At 48.3% G+C, this 21,339-nt stretch overlaps 1 protein-coding gene and 1 long non-coding RNA gene across 2 annotated transcripts in view; one reads left to right on the top strand and one right to left on the bottom strand.

Annotated features, from left to right (window-relative positions):
• ALDH1L2 (aldehyde dehydrogenase 1 family member L2) overlaps positions 1–21,339 on the top strand; it is a 93,549-nt gene that overhangs the window by 49,602 nt on the left and 22,608 nt on the right. Inside the window, exons 10-13 of the mRNA XM_077265670.1 lie at positions 16,678–16,822; positions 17,255–17,374; positions 17,520–17,647; positions 18,163–18,313. Of these exons, the coding sequence (XP_077121785.1) occupies positions 16,678–16,822; positions 17,255–17,374; positions 17,520–17,647; positions 18,163–18,313 (544 nt within the window). The remainder of the gene's footprint in view (positions 1–16,677; positions 16,823–17,254; positions 17,375–17,519; positions 17,648–18,162; positions 18,314–21,339) is intronic.
• Positions 1–21,339, bottom strand: part of LOC143776361 (uncharacterized) — a 31,309-nt gene that overhangs the window by 1,307 nt on the left and 8,663 nt on the right. The gene's annotated exons all lie outside the window — the stretch shown is intronic.

Below are 21,339 nucleotides of genomic sequence, written 5' to 3'. Positions count from 1 at the left end.
TCAGTCCATTTTTCTGCATCCCTATTTCCCATATTGTCACGCTCGCGCCCAGACTGGTTGGCGTGGGCGTGGCCCCACTGGACCACAGACCAAACTGGCCTGTGGCTGGAGCCTCTGATGGTGAGGTCAGACTTGTGCAATAGGAAGCTACCAGGTACCACTTCAGGGTGGTGTCTGGCTGTGGCTGCTGATCCCACCGGGGAATGGAACATAAACAGGCAAGCGGGCACAGCTGGCACTCTGGCAGACAGGCGGGCACGGCTGGGACACAGGCAGGCAGACGGGTACAACAGAGACACTGGCAGGCAGGCGGGCACGACTGGCTCTCTGGTAGGCAGGCAGGTACACTGGAAGTAGCGGTAGGGACCGGTCAGCAGGCAGGTATGTAGAACAGGTAAGAACCTGTTCAGACAGGAGGACTTAAGAATAGGTAGAGAAAGACCACAAGAGCGAATGCAGAGCGAAAGCACAGGAGCTAGAGCCAAAAACAGAAACGCAGGAGGCGGAGCCAAGAGCAGGAGGCGGAGCCAAGCACAGAAACACAGGAGGCGGAGCTAAGAGCTGGAGGCGGAGCCAAGAGCAGAAATGCAGGAGGCGGAGCCAAGAGGGAGAAGTAGAACCGCAAGGAGAGGAGCCAGGTAGAACCGCAAGGAGCGGAGCAAGGTAGAACCACAAGAAGCGGAGCTGCAGAGCGAGAGCTGAGTGGAGCCGCAGAGCAGGGCCACAGAGTGCAGAGCAAAGTCAGAGTACAGAGCAAAGCTACAGAGAGCAGAGCTGAGAGCAAAGCCACAGAGTGCAGAGCTGAGCGCAGAGCAAAGTCAGAGTGCAGAGCAAGACTCAGAGTGCAGAGCCGAGAGCAAAACCACAGAGTGCAGAGCAAGGTCACAGAATGCAGAGCAAGGAGCAAAGCAAGGTTGCAGAGAGCGGAAAGCAGGGTAAAGCAAGACACAGAGGGCAGAGCAGGGCAAAGCAAGACACAGAGTACGCACAGCAGAGAAAGGAAACCAAGACAGGGATATAAACAGACACAGGAACGGGACTAGACTAAGACAGAGTCAGGAACGAGACTAGGCACAGAGACATAGAGACATGGACACAAGCCAGGGTTCGACGCCTCTCTGGGTGGCGGACATAGGCCAGGGTACGAAGCCCCTCTGGGTGGCTACACAGAAAACAGACCAGGGTGCAACGCCCTCCTGGGTGGCAGACATAGGAGTAAGCGAGACAGGGCCTGGCACCTCAGCAGCTAAGAACTGACTGAGGGAGTAAGTTGCACAGGCCCCCACCAATGGGTGGGGATGTCTTAAATACAGGAAGCCTCATGGCGATTGGCCAGAGACACCTTAGCAAGGTGCACACAGTCTCTATAAGAAACAGGAGTTGCCGGCGCCGCCCCCCTATGCACACAGACAGAGCATGCACAGAGCAAACAGCAGTGTCATGATCTCTGCAGGCAGAGATCATAGCAAGCCTATAGAGGGACAAGCTCTCGGAAGATGGAACTATACTGACCATGAACTAAGCCTGCCGCGCAACTAGAAATAGCCAGGTAGCATTTCCTATTTATAGCTAGATGCCCAGCTCTGGCCTAAGACCTAAATAGCTAGCAGAGGGAAATATAAGACCTGGCTCACCTCTAGAGAAATATTCCAAAGAAGACAGTAGCCCCCCACATATAATGACGGTGAGTTCAGATGAAACAACAAACGCAGCAGGAAAATAGTCTTAGCAAATTTGAGGTCCGCTTACTAGATAGCAGAAGACAGATAGTATACTTTCATGGTCAGCAGAAAAATACTAACAAAACACCATCCAGAGATTACCTTAAACTCTGGCATTAACACATAACGCCAGAGTAGCAATCCCTGATCGACGAGAGCTTTCCAGACACAGTAACAAAACTTCAGCTGCGAACTGGAACAAATAGGCAAAACAAAACATGGACAAAAGTCCAACTTATCAGTAGTTGTCTAGAAGCAGGAACAAGCACTGAGAGGCATCAGATAACATTGTTGACCGGCAAGAAACCACCAGAGAAATGAGCTTAAATAGCGACACCCACTACTGATGGAATCAGGTGAAACAGGAAAGAGGATGACAAGTCCAATTCCACAAGCGGCCACCGGGGGAGCCCAGAATCCAAATTCACAACAGTACCCCCCCCTCAAGGAGGGGGCACCGAACCCTCACCAGATCCACCAGGGCGACCAGGATGAGCCCTATGGAAGGCACGAACAAGATCAGAAGCATGAACATCAGATGCATTGACCCAAGAATTATCCTCCTGGCCGTAACCCTTCCAGTTGACCAGATACTGGAGTTTCCGTCTGGAAACACGAGAGTCCAAAATTTTCTCCACAACGTACTCCAACTCACCCTCAACCAACACCGGAGCAGGAGGCTCAAGAGAAGGTACAACAGGTACCTCATACCTGCGCAATAACGACCGATGAAAAACGTTATGAATGGAAAAGGACGCAGGGAGGTCCAAACGGAAAGAAACAGGATTAAGAATCTCCAATATTCTATAAGGGCCGATGAACCGAGGTTTAAACTTAGGAGAAGAGACCCTCATAGGGACAAAACGAGAAGACAACCACACTAAATCTCCAACACAAAGCCGAGAACCAACACGACGATGACGGTTGGCAAAACGCTGAGTCTTCTCCTGTGACAACTTCAAATTGTCCATAACCTGCCCCCAGATGTGATGCAATCTCTCCACCACCGCATCCACTCCAGGACAATCCGAGGATTCCACCTGACCGGAGGAAAATCGAGGGTGAAACCCCGAATTACAGAAAAACGGGGACACCAAGGTGGAAGAACTGGCCCGATTATTGAGGGCGAACTCTGCCAATGGCAAAAAAGCAACCCAATCATCCTGGTCAGCAGAGACAAAACACCTCAGATATGTCTCAAGGGTCTGATTAGTCCGCTCGGTCTGGCCATTAGTCTGAGGGTGAAAAGCAGATGAAAAAGACAAATCTATGCCCATCCTAGCACAGAATGCCCGCCAAAATCTAGACACAAATTGGGTACCTCTGTCAGAAACAATATTCTCAGGAATACCGTGCAATCGGACAACATTCTGAAAAAACAGAGGAACCAACTCAGAAGAAGAAGGCAACTTGGGCAGAGGAACCAAATGGACCATTTTAGAGAAACGGTCACAGACCACCCAGATGACAGACATCTTCTGGGAAACAGGCAGATCTGAAATAAAATCCATCGAGATGTGTGTCCAAGGCCTCTTAGGAATAGGCAAGGGCAACAGCAGTCCGCTAGCCCGAGAACTACAAGACTTGGCCCGAGCACAAACGTCACATGACTGCACAAAGACTCGCACATCTCGTGACAGAGAAGGCCACCAGAAGGATCTTGCCACCAAATCCCTGGTACCAAAAATTCCGGGATGACCTGCCAATGCAGAAGAATGTACCTCAGAGATGACTCTGCTGGTCCAATCATCCGGAACAAACAGTCTATCAGGCGGACAACGATCCGGTCTATCCGCCTGAAACTCTTGCAAGGACCGCCGCAGATCAGGAGAAACGGCCGACAAAATTACTCCCTCCCTAAGGATACCTGTGGGTTCAGAATTACCAGGAGAGTCCGGGTCAAAACTCCTAGAAAGGGCATCTGCCTTAACATTCTTAGAACCCGGTAGGTATGACACCACAAAATTAAAGCGAGAAAAAAATAAAGACCAGCGCGCCTGTCTAGGATTCAGGCGTCTGGCAGTCTCAAGATAAATCAAATTTTTGTGGTCAGTCAATACCACCACCTGATGCCTAGCCCCCTCGAGCCAATGGCGCCACTCCTCAAACGCCCACTTCATGGCCAAAAGCTCCCGATTCCCAACATCATAATTCCGCTCTGCGGGCGAAAATTTGCGAGAAAAGAAGGCACAAGGCCTAATGACGGAGCAGTCGGAACCTTTCTGCGACAACACTGCCCCAGCTCCGATCTCCGAAGCGTCAACCTCAACCTGAAAAGGCAGATTCACATCAGGCTGACGCAACACAGGGGCAGAGGCAAAACGGCGCTTAAGCTCCTGAAAGGCCTCTACAGCATGAGGGGACCAATTAGCAACATCAGCGCCTTGTCTGGTCAAATCAGTCAGTGGTTTAACGACATCCGAAAAACCAGCAATAAATCGGCGGTAAAAGTTGGCAAAGCCCAAAAATCTCTGAAGACCCTTAAGAGAGGAGGGCTGAGTCCAGTCACAAATAGCTTGCACCTTGACGGGATCCATCTCAATGGAAGAGGGAGAAAAAATATACCCCAAAAAGGAAATTTTCTGGACCCCAAAAACGCACTTAGACCCCTTCACACATAAAGAATTAGACCGCAGAACCTGAAAAACTCTCCTGACCTGCTGGACATGAGAGTCCCAGTCATCAGAAAAAATCAGAATATCATCCAGATATATTATCATAAATTTATCCAGAAAATCGCGGAAAATATCATGCATAAAAGACTGGAAAACTGAAGGGGCATTAGAAAGACCAAAAGGCATGACCAAATACTCAAAGTGGCCCTCGGGCGTATTAAATGCGGTCTTCCACTCATCCCCCTGCCTGATCCGCACCAAATTATACGCCCCACGAAGATCAATTTTAGAGAACCACTTAGCACCCTCTATACGAGCAAACAAATCAGTAAGCAATGGCAATGGGTATTGATACTTAACAGTGATCTTATTCAGAAGCCGATAATCAATACATGGTCTCAAAGAGCCGTCTTTTTTTGAGACAAAGAAAAACCCAGCTCCCAAGGGAGAAGAAGATGGACGAATATGTCCCTTTTCCAAAGACTCCTTTAGATATTTACAACCCGGTATCAAATCTATGGCACAATCGCACTCACGGTGCGGAGGTAACGACCCAAGCTTGGGTTCGTCAAAGACATCTTGATAATCAGAGAGGAACTCAGGGACTTCAGAGGGAATGGACGACGAAATAGAAACCAAAGGTACGTCCCCATGAATACCCTTACATCCCCAGCTCAACACAGACATAGCTCTCCAGTCCAAGACTGGGTTGTGAGACTGCAACCATGGCAATCCCAGTACCAAATCGTCATGTAAATTATACAGCACCAGGAAACGAATAATCTCCTGGTGATCCGGATTGATACGCATGGTTACTTGTGTCCAGTATTGTGGTTTATTATTAGCCAATGGGGTGGAGTCAATCCCCTTCAGAGGAATAAGAGTCTCCAAAGGCTCTAAATCAAAACCACAACGATTGGCAAAGGACCAATCCATAAGACTCAGAGCGGCGCCAGAGTCAACATAGGCGTCCGTGGCAATGGATGACAAAGAGCAAATCAGGGTTACAGACAAAATAAACTTAGACTGAATGGTGCCAATGGAAACAGACTTATCAAGCTTCTTTGTACGCCTAGAGCATGCCGATATAACATGAGTAGAATCCCCACAATAGAAACACAATCCATTCTTCCGTCTAAAATTCTGTCGCTCACTCCTGGACAGAATTCTATCACACTGCATACTTTCTGGCGTCTTTTCCATAGACACCGCCAGATGGTGCATCGGTTTGCGCTCCCGCAGACGCCTATCAATCTGAATAGCCATTGTCATGGACTCATTCAGACCTGCAGGCAAAGGGAACCCCACCATAACATCCTTAACGGCATCAGAGAGACCTTCTCTGAAAGTTGCCGCCAAGGCGCACTCATTCCACTGAGTAAGCACAGACCATTTACGGAATTTTTGGCAGAAAACTTCAGCTTCGTCTTGCCCCTGAGATAGTGCCATCAAAGTTTTTTCTGCCTGAAGTTCCAAATGAGGTTCCTCATAAAGCAAGCCCAAGGCCAGAAAAAACGCATCCACATCGCGTAACGCAGGATCCCCTGCTGGCAATGAGAAGGCCCAATCTTGAGGGTCACCCCTGAGCAAGGAAATCACAATCCTAACCTGCTGAGCAGGGTCTCCAGCTGAACGAGACTTCAGGGACAAATAAAGCTTACAATTATTTCGGAAATTCTGGAAGCTAGCTCTATTCCCTGTGAAGAACTCCGGCAAAGGAATTCTCGGCTCAGATACCGGAGCATGTACTACAAAATCTTGTAAATTTTGTACTTTCGTGATGAGATTATTCAAACCCGCAGTTACACTCTGGAGATCCATTATTGTCAGGTGCACACAGAGCATACAGAGATTAGGAGGAGAGAGAGAAAAAAGACTGCAGCAAGGCAGACTGGAGGAAAAAAAAAAAAAAAAAATTCCAGCAGACTTCTTATAACTCTCCTTTCTCAACCTGGGTCTTTAACACTTTAGTGGGCCGGTCAAACTGTCATGATCTCTGCAGGCAGAGATCATAGCAAGCCTATAGAGGGACAAGCTCTCGGAAGATGGAACTATACTGACCATGAACTAAGCCTGCCGCGCAACTAGAAATAGCCAGGTAGCATTTCCTATTTATAGCTAGATGCCCAGCTCTGGCCTAAGACCTAAATAGCTAGCAGAGGGAAATATAAGACCTGGCTCACCTCTAGAGAAATATTCCAAAGAAGACAGTAGCCCCCCACATATAATGACGGTGAGTTCAGATGAAACAACAAACGCAGCAGGAAAATAGTCTTAGCAAATTTGAGGTCCGCTTACTAGATAGCAGAAGACAGATAGTATACTTTCATGGTCAGCAGAAAAATACTAACAAAACACCATCCAGAGATTACCTTAAACTCTGGCATTAACACATAACGCCAGAGTAGCAATCCCTGATCGACGAGAGCTTTCCAGACACAGTAACAAAACTTCAGCTGCGAACTGGAACAAATAGGCAAAACAAAACATGGACAAAAGTCCAACTTATCAGTAGTTGTCTAGAAGCAGGAACAAGCACTGAGAGGCATCAGATAACATTGTTGACCGGCAAGAAACCACCAGAGAAATGAGCTTAAATAGCGACACCCACTACTGATGGAATCAGGTGAAACAGGAAAGAGGATGACAAGTCCAATTCCACAAGCGGCCACCGGGGGAGCCCAGAATCCAAATTCACAACACAGCAGACATGAGGCACACAGCATGGAGCTGGCAGCAGAGAGAAGTCACAACAAGGCCCAGAGAAGTAAGTGAGTTTTAGTGTGATGCAGATGGGGGATGGGAGGCCATGCAGTGATGCCAGCAGAGTTGTTACACATATTTTGTGCATAGTTGAGTTGGGTGGCTTTTTTTTTTCCATGTCAAAGGTATTGCTTGTCGGCCAAAATTCTTATATGAAGATTACTTCTGGCCAGATTTATCCAAACAGTAGATGGGTTTAGTTTAAGTCTTCAATGATTGCTGCCAGTTCTGAGCTGATGGCACTGCTGAACATCTGCCTATTTCAATTGAAAGTAAGCATGATGTGTCTTTCATCTGTTAAACGGTTTCACTGCCCGACCACCGCACTTAGAGTCCTCAACACTGCTAATTCTTGGTGCTTCTTCAAAAGAGCTTAAATAGCACATTTTGAATCCCCAGTCTGCTTTAAAAATGTTTGCCTAGGAGAGGCCATGCTATTGTGGAGCGCCCCCACACCGCCGCAGGGCCGAGGGGTACCCGGAGCCGGGCCTCTGAGATCTCAGTCCTGGGGTTGTCACGGTGGCTAGACCCGGTCCGTGGCCCTGTCTGTCAGTGGGGGACGTCCGGTGCAATAAGTGGTGTTGTAACGGTGCAGGTCGCGGTAAATAATGAGGACACCAGGTTGCAGTCTCTTTACCTCTTTACTGAAGATGTTGGAGACCTCAGTCCAGAGCGCTGTTAACTGGGTTTTCAGAGACCGGCCGGTCCAACGACACATCAGGAGTTCCTCCTTACAGGTGGGAATCAGTATCTACCTTCTAGCGCTGTGTGTTGTAGTTCTTCCCTGCTGAGCTCCCGGGATAGTCCTCACAACTGTTTCTTTCTGTCTCTACTGTTCTTTCTCCGTCCTCCAGATGATATGGTAGGACGCACCCGTATGACGGGGTAGGCCTGGAGTTCTTCCGGGACCCTAGAGTCGCCCCTCTCCCACAGCTGCCTCCGTTGTCTGCTTAGGTGTTAAGTGAGACAGCCAACCTGTAATTAGCTGTCCGGCCGTGGTTTGCAATGTACTTAAAGTCTCTTACTTGCTCGGCGTTCCGGCCACCGACTATTTGCGCCTCAGAAGGATGTTGCCTCGGTCTAACAGCAGGACCCCTTCTGGTATTTCTCCTTTTCTGTATTCCCGTTGTTTACTGGTTAGTTCTGCTCTGAGGAGTCTGCCAGGATCCCATCCCTGACAGGTCCTCTCACTAGCTCTTCCCAGCTACTTCTCTCTGTCTTCCTGTCCAACCCCCAGTTTTACCAGAGTTGTGAGGAGTGGCCTACTAGATAGGACCACCCCCCCTGGTGGCCGGAGTGTGAAGTGTGGTGTCAGTGTACCTGGTCAGAGAAACTCCTTAGTGTAATCAGACGTACCATAGCTCCCCATAGTGGCGGAGCCACAGTACTGCAACAACCAGGACTCTGGGGTGCTGCACTCCCCCCCGGTTAAATCCAGTACTCCGGGACTGGGAAAACAAGAACAATAATACATGTTAACAGAAAACACACAGATTTTTGAAATAGCATAACAATTGAACATAACAGAGCTTCCCTTTACGGGAGGTGAGGATTCTTGAACGTTGCGAAAGTTTGGTCATGCACAGTTTATGACTCTCAGTTCAGTGATTGAAACAGCGGGGACCCCGGGTAAACAAAGGGGCCCCCCTTGTGGAAGTTTTTGAGCAATTCACCGTCCATTACTCTAGTGTCCATTTAAAAACCTGTAACAAAAGGATATGCATACAAACATTTTCAATTACATAGCAGCTCTATCAATACCTCCAAGTTTTGTAGCGGAGGGGAGTTTGATTTTGAGTGCTGCGTGTGGACCTTCGCAGCGCAGGGGTTGCTATTGGCCTAACAGGGCCCGCTATGCTTGCTACCGCTGGTGTAGTGCGCTGTCTTCTAACTACACTTCTAGTGAGTCTGGGTAGCACTGGCAGGTTGGGGCTCTCAGAGCTGCTGCTATCAACAGTGGGTACGGCAGGCTCACTGATAGCAGAGGGAGGATTTGCCGGTTCAACGGTTGGCATGGCTTCTTCAGGCAAGGCTTGTTGAGGTTGCGGGACCGGATGATCTGGTACCACCGTTGTTTCTGGTGGGTCCGGCTGTGGAAACGTTAGAACAGGTACCGCGATGGCCTGATTTATCTGAGTCCAGGACTGGGGAAAGTCACCAAGGACAGTATGGAACATCTTCTCCTTTTCCACCGGCGGGGAGATTTCTGGGGCCGTGCCCCTCTCTTTTAACTTATCGGGGCAGACCTTAAGGTGATCCCTGGATACCGCTGTCGAGGTCTCCCCTCTGTCCTTGCTGATGAGACAGACCTTAGTGTTGTCGAAGTCGGATGGCAAGATGGTATACGGTTCCGCTTCCCATTGGTCATCAAGCTTGTGTAACCTCCTCTTTCGTTTAAGCACTTGCTCACCAGGTGACAGGGGAATCGCAGGAGCGTGTTGATTGTAGTCCCTTTCTTGTTTCTGCCTAGCCTGGGCGAGACTTCTCTCCACACACTCCTGTACTTCGCGGTATCTTCGCTGCCTTTCTGTATCCCAATCTGCCTCCGGCGAGGTATCTTCGGGTACTAGGACCCCCATGTCCAGATCAACGGGTAACCGACTAGACCTTCCTCGCATCAGGTACGCTGGAGTACAGTTGGTGGAACTTACTGGGATGTGGTTGTACATATCCACCAAGTCAGGCAACTTTGTCGGCCACAGGTTCCGTTCCTCCACAGGCAAGGTCTTCAATAAATCGATTACTACTTGGTTCATCTTCTCGCACATCCCGTTGGTTTGGGGGTGGTACGGTGTAGTTCTGATCTTCTTACACCCGTACAACTGGCAGAATTCTTGGAACACTTCCGCTTCGAATGCAGGCCCCTGATCGGTCAGTACTTTCTCTGGGTAGCCATGGGGTCTACAAAAGTGCTGCTGGAAGGCCCTGGCGGCAGTCCTAGCTGTTAGATCCTTGACAGGCACAACCACCAAAAACCTGGAGTAGTGGTCCACGATGGTAAGGGCGTAGATATAGCCCGACCGGCTAGGCGTCAGCTTCACATGATCCAGCGCGACCAGTTCGAGCGGCCGTTTGGTGATGATAGGCCGCAGGGGAGCCCGTTGACTGTCACGGTCCTTCCTTCGCAGACTACACGGACCACACTCTCGACACCACTTCTCAATGGTCCTCTTCATGCCAATCCAATAGAACCTCCCTCGGAGCAGCTTCTCCAGCTTCCTCCATCCGAAGTGTCCGGCTCCATCATGGTAGGCTCCCAGAACCATGGGCGCATCTCGCCTTGGCACCACTATCTGCCACACCAATTCATGAGTACGTGGGTCGATGCTCCTCCTGCACAACTTGCCATCATGGATAAACAGTTTGCTTCTCCCCTTCCACAGCTGTTGAGTTTCTTGTGGATCATCTGGGCCAGGGTGCAACCCAGCCTGCGTCAAGAGTTCCTTCACCTGACGGACGGCGGGGTCACTGTCCTGGGTTTCTGCCCATCCGTGGTGGGGCAGGGGATTCAACGTGGCATCCGGTTGGTTCTTGTGCCTGTTCTTCACATGGTGAGAGTTCTGAGTGGCTTTGGGGCGATGGAAGGCAGGCAGCTCCACCTCTTCAAGTGCCTCCGGGTCTTCTCCCACTTCTGGTAGATTGGGCATTCGGGACAGAGCATCGGCATTGGCATTCTGGTGTCCTGCCCGATATTTGATGGTGAAATCATAGTTGGACAGCCGGGCCATCCACCGCTGTTCCAAAGCCCCGAGTTTGGCAGTACCCAGATGCGTTAGCGGATTGTTGTCCGTGAAGACGGTGAATTTCGCGGAGGCCAGGTAGTGCTTAAACCTCTCTGTCACTGCCCAGACGAGGGCCAGGAATTCCAGCTTAAAGGAACTATAGTTGTCAGGGTTCCTTTCCGTGGGACGGAGTTTCCTGCTGGCGTAAGCGATCACCCTTTCTTTGCCGTTCTGAACCTGGGACAGCACGGCTCCTAATCCCACATTACTGGCATCTGTGTACAGCACAAACGGTTGATCGTATTCGGGGTAAGCCAGTATCTCTTCTCCCGTCAGTGCCGACTTCAAACAGGTGAAGGATTCCTCCAGCTCTTCGTTCCAATCAAAGGGGGTTTTCCTCCCCTTGGTCTTCTTTGGTTGGCCCACCAGCAGATTTTGCAAGGGTGCGGCCTTCTTGGTGAAATCCTTAATGAATCTCCGATAGTAACCTACCAACCCGAGGAACTGCCGGACTTCGTGGAGGTCACTAGGCTTTGGCCAGTCCTTGATCACTGTGACCTTATCGGGGTCTGGGGCCACTCCTTCAGCGCTCACCACATGGCCCAGGTACTGCACTTTAGGTTTGAGCAGATGACACTTGGACGGTTTCACCTTTAAGCCGAATTTGGACAGGGCTTCGAACACCTCGGCCAGGTGCTTCAGATGGTCTTCGTAGGTCTTAGAGAAGACAATGACATCATCCAAATACAGCAGCACAGTTTCAAAGTTCATGTGTCCCAGGCAGCACTCCATCATCCTCTGGAACGTTCCTGGAGCATTGCACAGTCCGAAGGGCATGTAGTTGAACTCGCAGAGACCCATTGGTGTCGTGAAGGCCGTCTTCTCCTTGTCTGCCTCCGCTACAGGAACCTGCCAGTACCCACTGGTGAGATCTAAGGTAGAGAAGTAGTTAGCAGATTTTAAAGCAGCCAGAGATTCCTCTATCCTGGGCAGTGGGTATGCGTCCTTATGTGTAATGCGATTCAACTGCCTGTAATCAACACACATCCTCATTGTACCATCTTTCTTTTTAACGAGGACTAACGGAGCTGCCCAGGGGCTACAGCTGTCTCTCACCACCCCAGCCTCCTTCATTTCCCGCAACATGTCCTTGGCACACTGGTAATGAGCTGGGGGTACAGGGCGATATCTCTCTTTTATGGGTCGGTGATCTCCCGTGGGGATGTGATGTTGGATCCCTTTCACCTGTCCAAAATCTGAGGGGTGTTTGCTGAATACCTGCTCGTACTCGTGTACTACCCTGTAAGCCCCCTGTATTTGATGAGATGGGGTAGAGTCAGTGCCCACATGCAATTCCCGACACCAGTCTTTCGAGTGCTCTGCAGAACCTTTGTTCTCCGCCACGTTTGACGGGACCAAGGGTTCAGGTGTCTGTATTACACTATTATTGACAGTGAACAGTTTGGCGAGCGTGGTATACTTGGTTAGGTGGACCTCTTCCTCCCCACAATTGAGGACACGTACGGGCACTCTCCCCTGTCGGACGTCGACCACCCCCCGGGCTGTCAGAACAGTAGGCCTATTGTCTGAATATACAGGTTCTACCAAGGCCTGGTAGTCCCTACCCCTGAGGCCTATGGCTGCTCGACACCATATTAACATTTCACTCTTGGGAGGTATCGCGATGGGGTTTGAATCACTTACAGTGACACGACCAATCTCACCACCAGTCAGCTCTACCTGCTGTCTCTGCATCAGAGCTCTGATTTCCTTCTGCAGGGCACGTTGCTCACTGTGGCCAGCGTTTTCTGCCACCTGTTGCAACAAAACAATCACTTCTGCAAGACAATTTTCTATAACATTAGTACCAAGAGTCATCATGGGATTACATTCTCGACGATCAATATCTACAATCACAATCCCTTGGGCTTTCAATTCCACCCGCCCCACTTTGATGGTGACCTCCTTATACCCCACTTGTGGCAACGGCTGACCATTACTGGCGATTATGGTGAAATCATCGTCAGGGCCACGAGTAATATCAGCGTCCTCCCAATACCGTTTGTAGAGCACGTAAGGTATAGTCGTCACCTGAGAACCGGTGTCCAGCAAAGCATTCAAGGGGATTCCATCAATCACTACAGGGAGAACTGGTCGTCCTCCAATATACTTGGTTCTCCAATGCTGCGGGCCTGACCGTCCTACTCCTGGGGGTTGGCCCTTTGCCCCAGGGGTTGCTCGTTTAAAGGACAGTACCTTGCAAGATGGCCCACCTGGTGACAGCGGCGGCAGATGGGTCGTCCATCCTGGTGGAAGCGGTCGTCGGGCCGGCTCCTGGTCGGCGGAGTCCTCCTCTGTCGCATCCAAGGGACATCCTCCGGGCTGGAAGCCAACTGGATCTTCTCTTTGGGGGCCTCCTGTAGGGACTGCACCGTCCGGGCCAGGGCAGCGACGCTCTTAGTTAGCTCTTGCATCTGGAGCCGAAGTCCTGCGGGGGAGTCGTCCTCGAAGCTCTGGGCGTCGGCCTCTGCGGCAACTGGGGTATCCGATGCCACCTCCTGGTGGTAGGTGAGAGCGGGGCGCCTGGGTGTTACTGCGCGGCTGGGCTGTCGCTCCTGCAATGCCTGGATAGCTTTATCTTTAAACTGCACAAAAGTCAAGTCTGGATTTTGCATAGCCAGGAAGTGCAATTGGCCCCGCTGGTGACTGCACAGGAGCCCCTCAATGAACCGCTCCTTCAGGATTTTATCTTCATCCTGCATGCTGCCGGGGTCACTCTGCTTAATGGCCCGCATCGCTTCCTGGAGATTAAGGGCATAGTCCCGCAAGCTATCCTGTGACCTTTGTTTGCATCCATAAAAAATCAGTTTAATTTCTGTAGCAGTGCGAGTATCAAAGGTGGCTTTAAGCTTGGCAAAAATCTGTTGTGCAGTTCCTTTATCCTCAGCGGGCCAGGATTTCAATTCTCTAAGAGCCGCCCCAAAGAGTTGGCCGGTTATCATATGGACTTTCTGGGGCTCGGTTAGGGGATAGAACTCGAGCAGGCTGCAGAGCCCTTCTTTAAAGTCAGTGAATGTATGCGCCTCCCCAGAGTATCGTGGGAGCCAGGTCGCTCCGGGCAGGTAGGGCATGGAGAAGGGCATTATGGCTTTTGCGTTAGCGGCGGTGTCCGACTGGCTGATGGGGGCAGCGGGCTCTGCGGCAGCCAGTGGCGGTATTAGGGCTGCGGCTTCGCCCGCTGCGGGGACCGGAGCTGCCCCTGCGTCCACGGCTGCGACCGCCACCTCCTCTCCTCCCGACTCAGACATGGCTGTCCCTTCCTCCCACTAACCTGCTGGGGGTCGGAGTTCCTCTTCCGGGATTGGCGCCTTACCGCGCTTTCCGTTCCGCGCTTCTTTTGGCTGATCCCGCCCACGTAGCTAAGGCGCCTCCCTCCGCGCGCGGCAATGGCGAATTTTGGCGGTAACTCTCCGTGGCAAGCAGTAGCACACAGTTCTCTCAATAAAGTACAGTCCAAGCACGATAAATCACAGTTCCAAGGCACACATGACCTGATTCTTCAGGCTTAAGTAGATCCTGTTCGTGACGCCAAGTTTGGAGCGCCCCCACACCGCCGCAGGGCCGAGGGGTACCCGGAGCCGGGCCTCTGAGATCTCAGTCCTGGGGATGTCACGGTGGCTAGACCCGGTCCGTGGCCCTGTCTGTCAGTGGGGGACGTCCGGTGCAATAAGTGGTGTTGTAACGGTGCAGGTCGCGGTAAATAATGAGGACACCAGGTTGCAGTCTCTTTACCTCTTTACTGAAGATGTTGGAGACCTCAGTCCAGAGCGCTGTTAACTGGGTTTTCAGAGACCGGCCGGTCCAACGACACATCAGGAGTTCCTCCTTACAGGTGGGAATCAGTATCTACCTTCTAGCGCTGTGTGTTGTAGTTCTTCCCTGCTGAGCTCCCGGGATAGTCCTCACAACTGTTTCTTTCTGTCTCTACTGTTCTTTCTCCGTCCTCCAGATGATATGGTAGGACGCACCCGTATGACGGGGTAGGCCTGGAGTTCTTCCGGGACCCTAGAGTCGCCCCTCTCCCACAGCTGCCTCCGTTGTCTGCTTAGGTGTTAAGTGAGACAGCCAACCTGTAATTAGCTGTCCGGCCGTGGTTTGCAATGTACTTAAAGTCTCTTACTTGCTCGGCGTTCCGGCCACCGACTATTTGCGCCTCAGAAGGATGTTGCCTCGGTCTAACAGCAGGACCCCTTCTGGTATTTCTCCTTTTCTGTATTCCCGTTGTTTACTGGTTAGTTCTGCTCTGAGGAGTCTGCCAGGATCCCATCCCTGACAGGTCCTCTCACTAGCTCTTCCCAGCTACTTCTCTCTGTCTTCCTGTCCAACCCCCAGTTTTACCAGAGTTGTGAGGAGTGGCCTACTAGATAGGACCACCCCCCCTGGTGGCCGGAGTGTGAAGTGTGGTGTCAGTGTACCTGGTCAGAGAAACTCCTTAGTGTAATCAGACGTACCATAGCTCCCCATAGTGGCGGAGCCACAGTACTGCAACAACCAGGACTCTGGGGTGCTGCAATTGCAGTATACCAACTTTGTGTCTTAGGCCGGGGTCACACTTGCGAGAAACTCGCACGAGTCTCGCGTCTCAATACCCAGCACTGTCCCCGACACACGGGACCGGAGCGCTCAGCTGCATGTATTTCTATGAATGCCGGCGGCAGTGCCGGGTATTGAGACGTGAGACTTGTGCGAGTTTCTCCCAAGTGTGACTCTGGCCTTATTGTTGTGCTCAGTCTTGCCATGGTGTATGTTCTATATTCCACAGCCTCTCCTTTGTAGCAGAGTTTGGCTGTTCTTCACCCAGCTTAAGCCTCCTACACAGTTGTTACTGCTTAAATTAATGTTCAAGTGTTACTTTGTTCAAGTGTTCATAAAAGAAATGATGCCGTTCTGACAGATAAGGGGGATCACACCAAAAATTGCTCCACCCCTGACCAAGCATCATCTGTGCGCATGTATGATGTTTCTTCACCCTTTCTCTGCTGTCTTGTATTGTGGCTCATATGTCAAAGTAGGGCTACAAAGAAGCACAAATCGAGTGTGTGTGCGGATATGACTCTTTCTATGCTATCTCCCTGATTCTTTATTTGTCTTACCTCATGGCTCCCTGTCTGCTTGCCCTGGTAAATCGCCAACGCACACTCACAGATTGTATGTGACATGCCAAAGAGCACGGAGGACGCACAGTGTAAGCAGGGAGAGCGCCATGAGGTGCCACGTAAGATCTAGAGGGAAAAAAGGGAAGAGAGTGCAAAATTAGCCATAACAATACACATACAGTACTTGTTCTGTGCTCGTTACAGCTTTTATGTGACATATGAGTCACAACAATATAGAGATAGGAATGGGGGATATACAAATATGAAGTTGGCCTGGGGGCTGGCTTTTTTAAGGTAAAAGAAGCAAGCCATGCCCCCCTTATGTGTGATTAAGTGTCCCAAAAATGAGGTGGAGCACTCGGGAGCAGCATCCATAATGTCAGTAGTAGTAAATGACAAAATGTGCATTTTTCTCCCCAGAGTACCCCTTTAAGATTGTGAATTTGGGATATGTTCTATATTTGCTTGTAAGCTATCAGCCTGTTAAACTTCTATGTTGCCTTTGTTATAGGCGTTTCTCTCATTTAAACAAAAAAATCAATAAACTTGATTGTAACAAACATATGGCAGCAATTCTTTACAAAACACAGCACTAAAACAATGATAACACAATGGCTGCAAGAAAGCAGGAGGAACAGACGAGAGTGGGATTATATCGATCATTGTAATATTAAAGTGATATGTTTTCTTTTATGTACAGATTAGTGGAAGAGATCAAAGAGAAATGTGCTGGCTTAGAGTTACAGAATGAAGATGTCTACATGGCCACCACTTTCCAAGACTTTATACAGATGGCAGTAAGGAAATTCCGGGGAGAAGATAAAGAAGAAATTGTCATAGATTATGTAAGTACTCAACTATATATAAGTATTCAACTATAGAATGGAAATGTAAAAAAAGGGCCATATGAGTGCTTACAGGACATATGAATGGTTTTAAAAACCCAAATGAAGAGCTAGATTAGGTATCCGTGGTTATGACCACTCATATAGTGACAGTTCCTTGTTAGTGGTCATAACCATGGATACCTAAGGTCCTGCACATGAGGTAAGCCACATGGCGAATCAGAAGAACTATACTACTTTTCTAATTGGAGGTATTTGCTAATATTATTACACCTACTACTTATTGAGATAAGCTCTTGGAGATGGGAATATCCATTTAAAGCAAATAAAATCACTTTGCTAATCTCCACGGCAAGTAAATCTGTCTCTTTAACACATAGGTGTATATTAATAAACTGCCTTGTCTTGTCTGTTTATTCGTTTTATCTACAGTCTACATTAAATGTGAACAATATGACTGTGAAAATGCCATACCAGTGTTTTATTAATGGGCAGTTTGCGGATTCTGACAGTGGGAAAACATATGACACTATTAATCCGACAGATGGATCTGTAAGTATGCTTGTTTTCTTATTTATATAATACATATATTAGTAAAAAAAAGAAATCTAAATCCACACTGTGTAATTAGGTAAACGTTGTGTGCAGATGTGGGTAAACTTGATTTATGAATATATGTACATTTGTTTGGTTCCAGGTGTTATGTAAAGTCTCTTATTGCTCTGTAGCAGATGTAGACAAGGCTGTGGCAGCAGCAAAAGAAGCCTTTGAGAATGGGGAATGGGGAAAAATGAATGCTCGAGATAGGGGGAGATTACTGTACAGGTGAGTGCGTGCGTCACAACCTTTGGTTCTGTATATCGCGATTAATTTATTAGTACATGAAAGGACAACTCATAGTCTAGGAGCAGCTCCAAAATACACAGTGTTAAAGATTGCTCTTTGGCTCAACTAGAGATGGAAGACAGGCCTGATATATTGCTTGAGGCTTTTGTCCTCCTCTAAAGGAGTTAGATGAGACCCAATATTCATAGTATTCACTGTCTCTGAAAGTAAAAATGTTGGCCTGTACTATCCTGCCTTTTCCACAAACCACAGCAGTCTCCCCTGCCCATTTCATTTGCAGACACATTATTCTCCATATTTTTTTGTGATCAGATAAAGAAAAATTGCATAATTAAAAATCTTTTTTTTTTGTCTGATTACTCATGATCTGCCCACACTGGTCTTAGTCCAGATGTGCAGAAGACGTGCTCATATTAGAAACAGCTACTTTACCAATGCATGTGTCATTTTCTGACTATGGTTCTTAGTAACTGCACATTTTATTGGAACACTAGACTTGCAGATCTTATGGAAGAGCATCAAGAAGAATTAGCCACCATTGAAGCTTTAGATTCGGGAGCAGTGTACACACTGGCTCTGAAGACCCATGTTGGGATGTCTGTGCAGACCTTCAGGTACTTCGCTGGATGGTGCGACAAAATTCAGGCAAGAGTTTGCTTATTTTTTTAAAAAATCTGTTAATTTTTATTGAAAAACCACATCATTAGATTTTCCATTTTCCAAAACGTAACAAAACATGTACCGTACATCAAAAAGGAACACAGGAATACTTAAAGGAGTTGTTCAATACTAGGACAACCACTTCTCACTCTGAATGTTTAACCCCCCCATTAAAATAAAAACACCTATAGTCATCTCCGGTGTCTGTGCTGTTCCAGCAGTGTCACCACTTGCGTTCCCGAGGCTCACGGGAGATTGTTTTGTCCCGTCAGCCCTGCACCCAATCAGCGCTGGCGTCACTGTTCCTGCATTCAAACAGGGTTGTTCTCGTTGTGGCGTCCATATAACACAATATGAAAGTTGCATATTTCTTATGTGGACACTGTAAGTCAAACCTGTCATCAAGAGTTTGCTTATTAGTTTTGTAGGTGAAATAGTTGATTTACTGAATTGATTTATTGTACAACGTGAAGATCTACTACCTATAATGTGTTAAATTATGTTTTTCAAGAAAGGCATTCAGGTCGTTCTTTTTCCTGTTCAATGAATCAGACATCTTAATATTGTGTGACGGAGTTTGTAAATCATTCTGCTCTAACAGTAAAGAATCCCCTTCTGCGATGATTTTGAAACAAGATTAATGCCCTTCTTAGGCTATGTTCACACATTGCATTTTGCTACTTTTTATGTAAATTAAAAGCTGATTTTTAAAGTACCAGCAAAAGCTACGTGATTTCAAAAAATCGTGTGCACACAATTGATTTTTTCTCCTGACTGAATTGGAAAAATGCTACTTTTTAAAATTTTGCAGCATTCTTTCACCCATAAAAAGCAAAGAGTAAGTGCAAAAATGCTGCTAAACCGTTTTTGCAGTGTTTTTGGTGAAAAAACACAGGTACAGCAAGATGTGAAACCAATTTTCTTTTTGTGATTTTCCCAAGTTTAAACCATAATATCTTGGTATCCTCACCTGAGCTTAGCAGTAATTAGTACAGTTTTATTATATACAGTATAAGGGACCCACAGCTCCACTATACACAGTATATTGCTCCCACAGCTCTCCTATACAGTATGAGGCACCCACAGCTCCTCTATGGACAGTATATTGCTCCCACAGCTCCGCTATACAGTATGAGGGACCACAGCTCCATTATACACAGTATATTGCTCCCACACCTCCCATATACAGTATGAGGCACCCACAGGTCCACTATGCACAGTATATTGTTGTATTTTGAATAGGGCGAAAGGGGGTGAATTCTACTTTTATATATTTTTTCTTTTTTAATATTTTTAGAAACCTTTTTTTTTTTACTTTTTGCATGCTTCAATTGTCTCCATGGGAGACTAGAAGCTGCAGTACTTTCATCGCCTCTGCTTCACACAGGTGATGATCAGATCGCCTGTGTGTAGCAGAAATGCTCACTTGCTATGAATGCCGACCACCGGGCGGAACTCATAGCAATCTGGCAATGACAACCATAGAGGTCTGCTGCAGACCTCTGGTTGTCATGCTGACCCATTGGTGATCATGTGATGTTATCACCGATGGGCAGGATTAGTGACTCGTTTCCTGTAAGTGCGAATTAAATGCCAGCTTCTCTCAGTTCTCTTCTATTGAAAGATGCTGATCTTATCTAGTCGGCACTTGCAAATTGCAAATATATGGTCGCATGTGATCGTACTCATGACAACAGACACACTGAACATTGTCATGATTTGGCAGTCATGATTTGGCAGTCTACAGTTATGTGATTGAATGCAGACTTCTATCCCAAGCCTGGACAACCCTTTTAAAGGGAGCCTGACAGGTGATACATGCTGCCCAAACCATGTCCAGCATGTATCAGGCCCCAGCTGTACCATCTCAGCAAGGTATGTTTGTCTCTGTAAAGCTGTGGCGTTTCAGAGAAAAACATACTTTTAATAGCGGAGGCATATACTGCTTAGTATGGCTTAGAAATAGAAGCTGAAACAATGTATGGGTGTTGTAAGTAAAGGTAGTACCCAATTCATTGAATATTATTAACATATTATATAGGTTTCCAATCTAAGAGTGTAAATAACCATATATAGTCATGTACGATGGGGCCAAATCCATAAAGTGCAGCTAGCAGTTAATGTGCAGGTGTTATTAACCTGACTATTGTATTCTACAGGCAGAAGGATATAGTGTTCATGTAAGGTACCGTATTTTTCGGATTATAAGGCTACATTCACATTAGCGTTGTGCGACGCAGCGTCAGGCGCCGCTGCGGCGACCCATGCGTCATGCGCCCCTATATTTAACATGGGGGCGCATGGACATGTGTTGCACTTGCGTTTTGTGACGCTTGCGTCACTGCAGCGCACGCGTCAGGGCGAAGAGGACGCAGCAAGTTGCATTTTTTGTGCGTCCAAAATCAAGCAAAAAAAGGATGCATGCGTCACAAAACAATGCGTTTTGCATGCATTTTGCATGCGTTGTGCGTTGCGTCGCCGATGCGTTGCCAACGCAACACACAACAACGCAAATGTGAACATAGCCTAAGCCGCACTTTTTTCCCCAAAAAATGTTTATATATCATGCGGATATACCTTACCGGCCACAGGCTGGGATGAGGGGGTGTTTGGATGTGCAGTGTGGAGCGCCGCTGCTGGTGTCCGATGCTGCGGGGGTTCTGCGGACATCTTGTGAAAGCCGAGAGCCCACCAAGTGACATGGTTTCCTATACGGTGGACTGGACTCCGGAAAAATGTCTGCCGGCCGGGGTGGTGCATGCGCAGATGGAGATCTTGGCACCAAGATCTCGGGAGATGAGATCTCAGCCCTGAGAGATGTAAGAGAACCTGGGGACCTGAGATGTAAGAGAATAGCATCCCCATACAGGTGACAATCCAGCACTTGTCTGCTGTACTCTGTAGCTGACAACTTGCTGCATCAGCCACGATCAGCGTAGACACTGTCCATATCTGTTTAACCCCTTAGATACTGCTGTCAAAAGTGATTACATCATATAAATGGTTATTGT

This window comes from Ranitomeya variabilis, chromosome 5, assembly GCF_051348905.1.
Source record: "Ranitomeya variabilis isolate aRanVar5 chromosome 5, aRanVar5.hap1, whole genome shotgun sequence".
NCBI classification, from domain to species: Eukaryota; Metazoa; Chordata; class Amphibia; order Anura; family Dendrobatidae; genus Ranitomeya; species Ranitomeya variabilis.
Note: the sequence above shows the minus strand (reverse complement) of the source record. Positions and strands in the feature narration are given on the sequence as shown.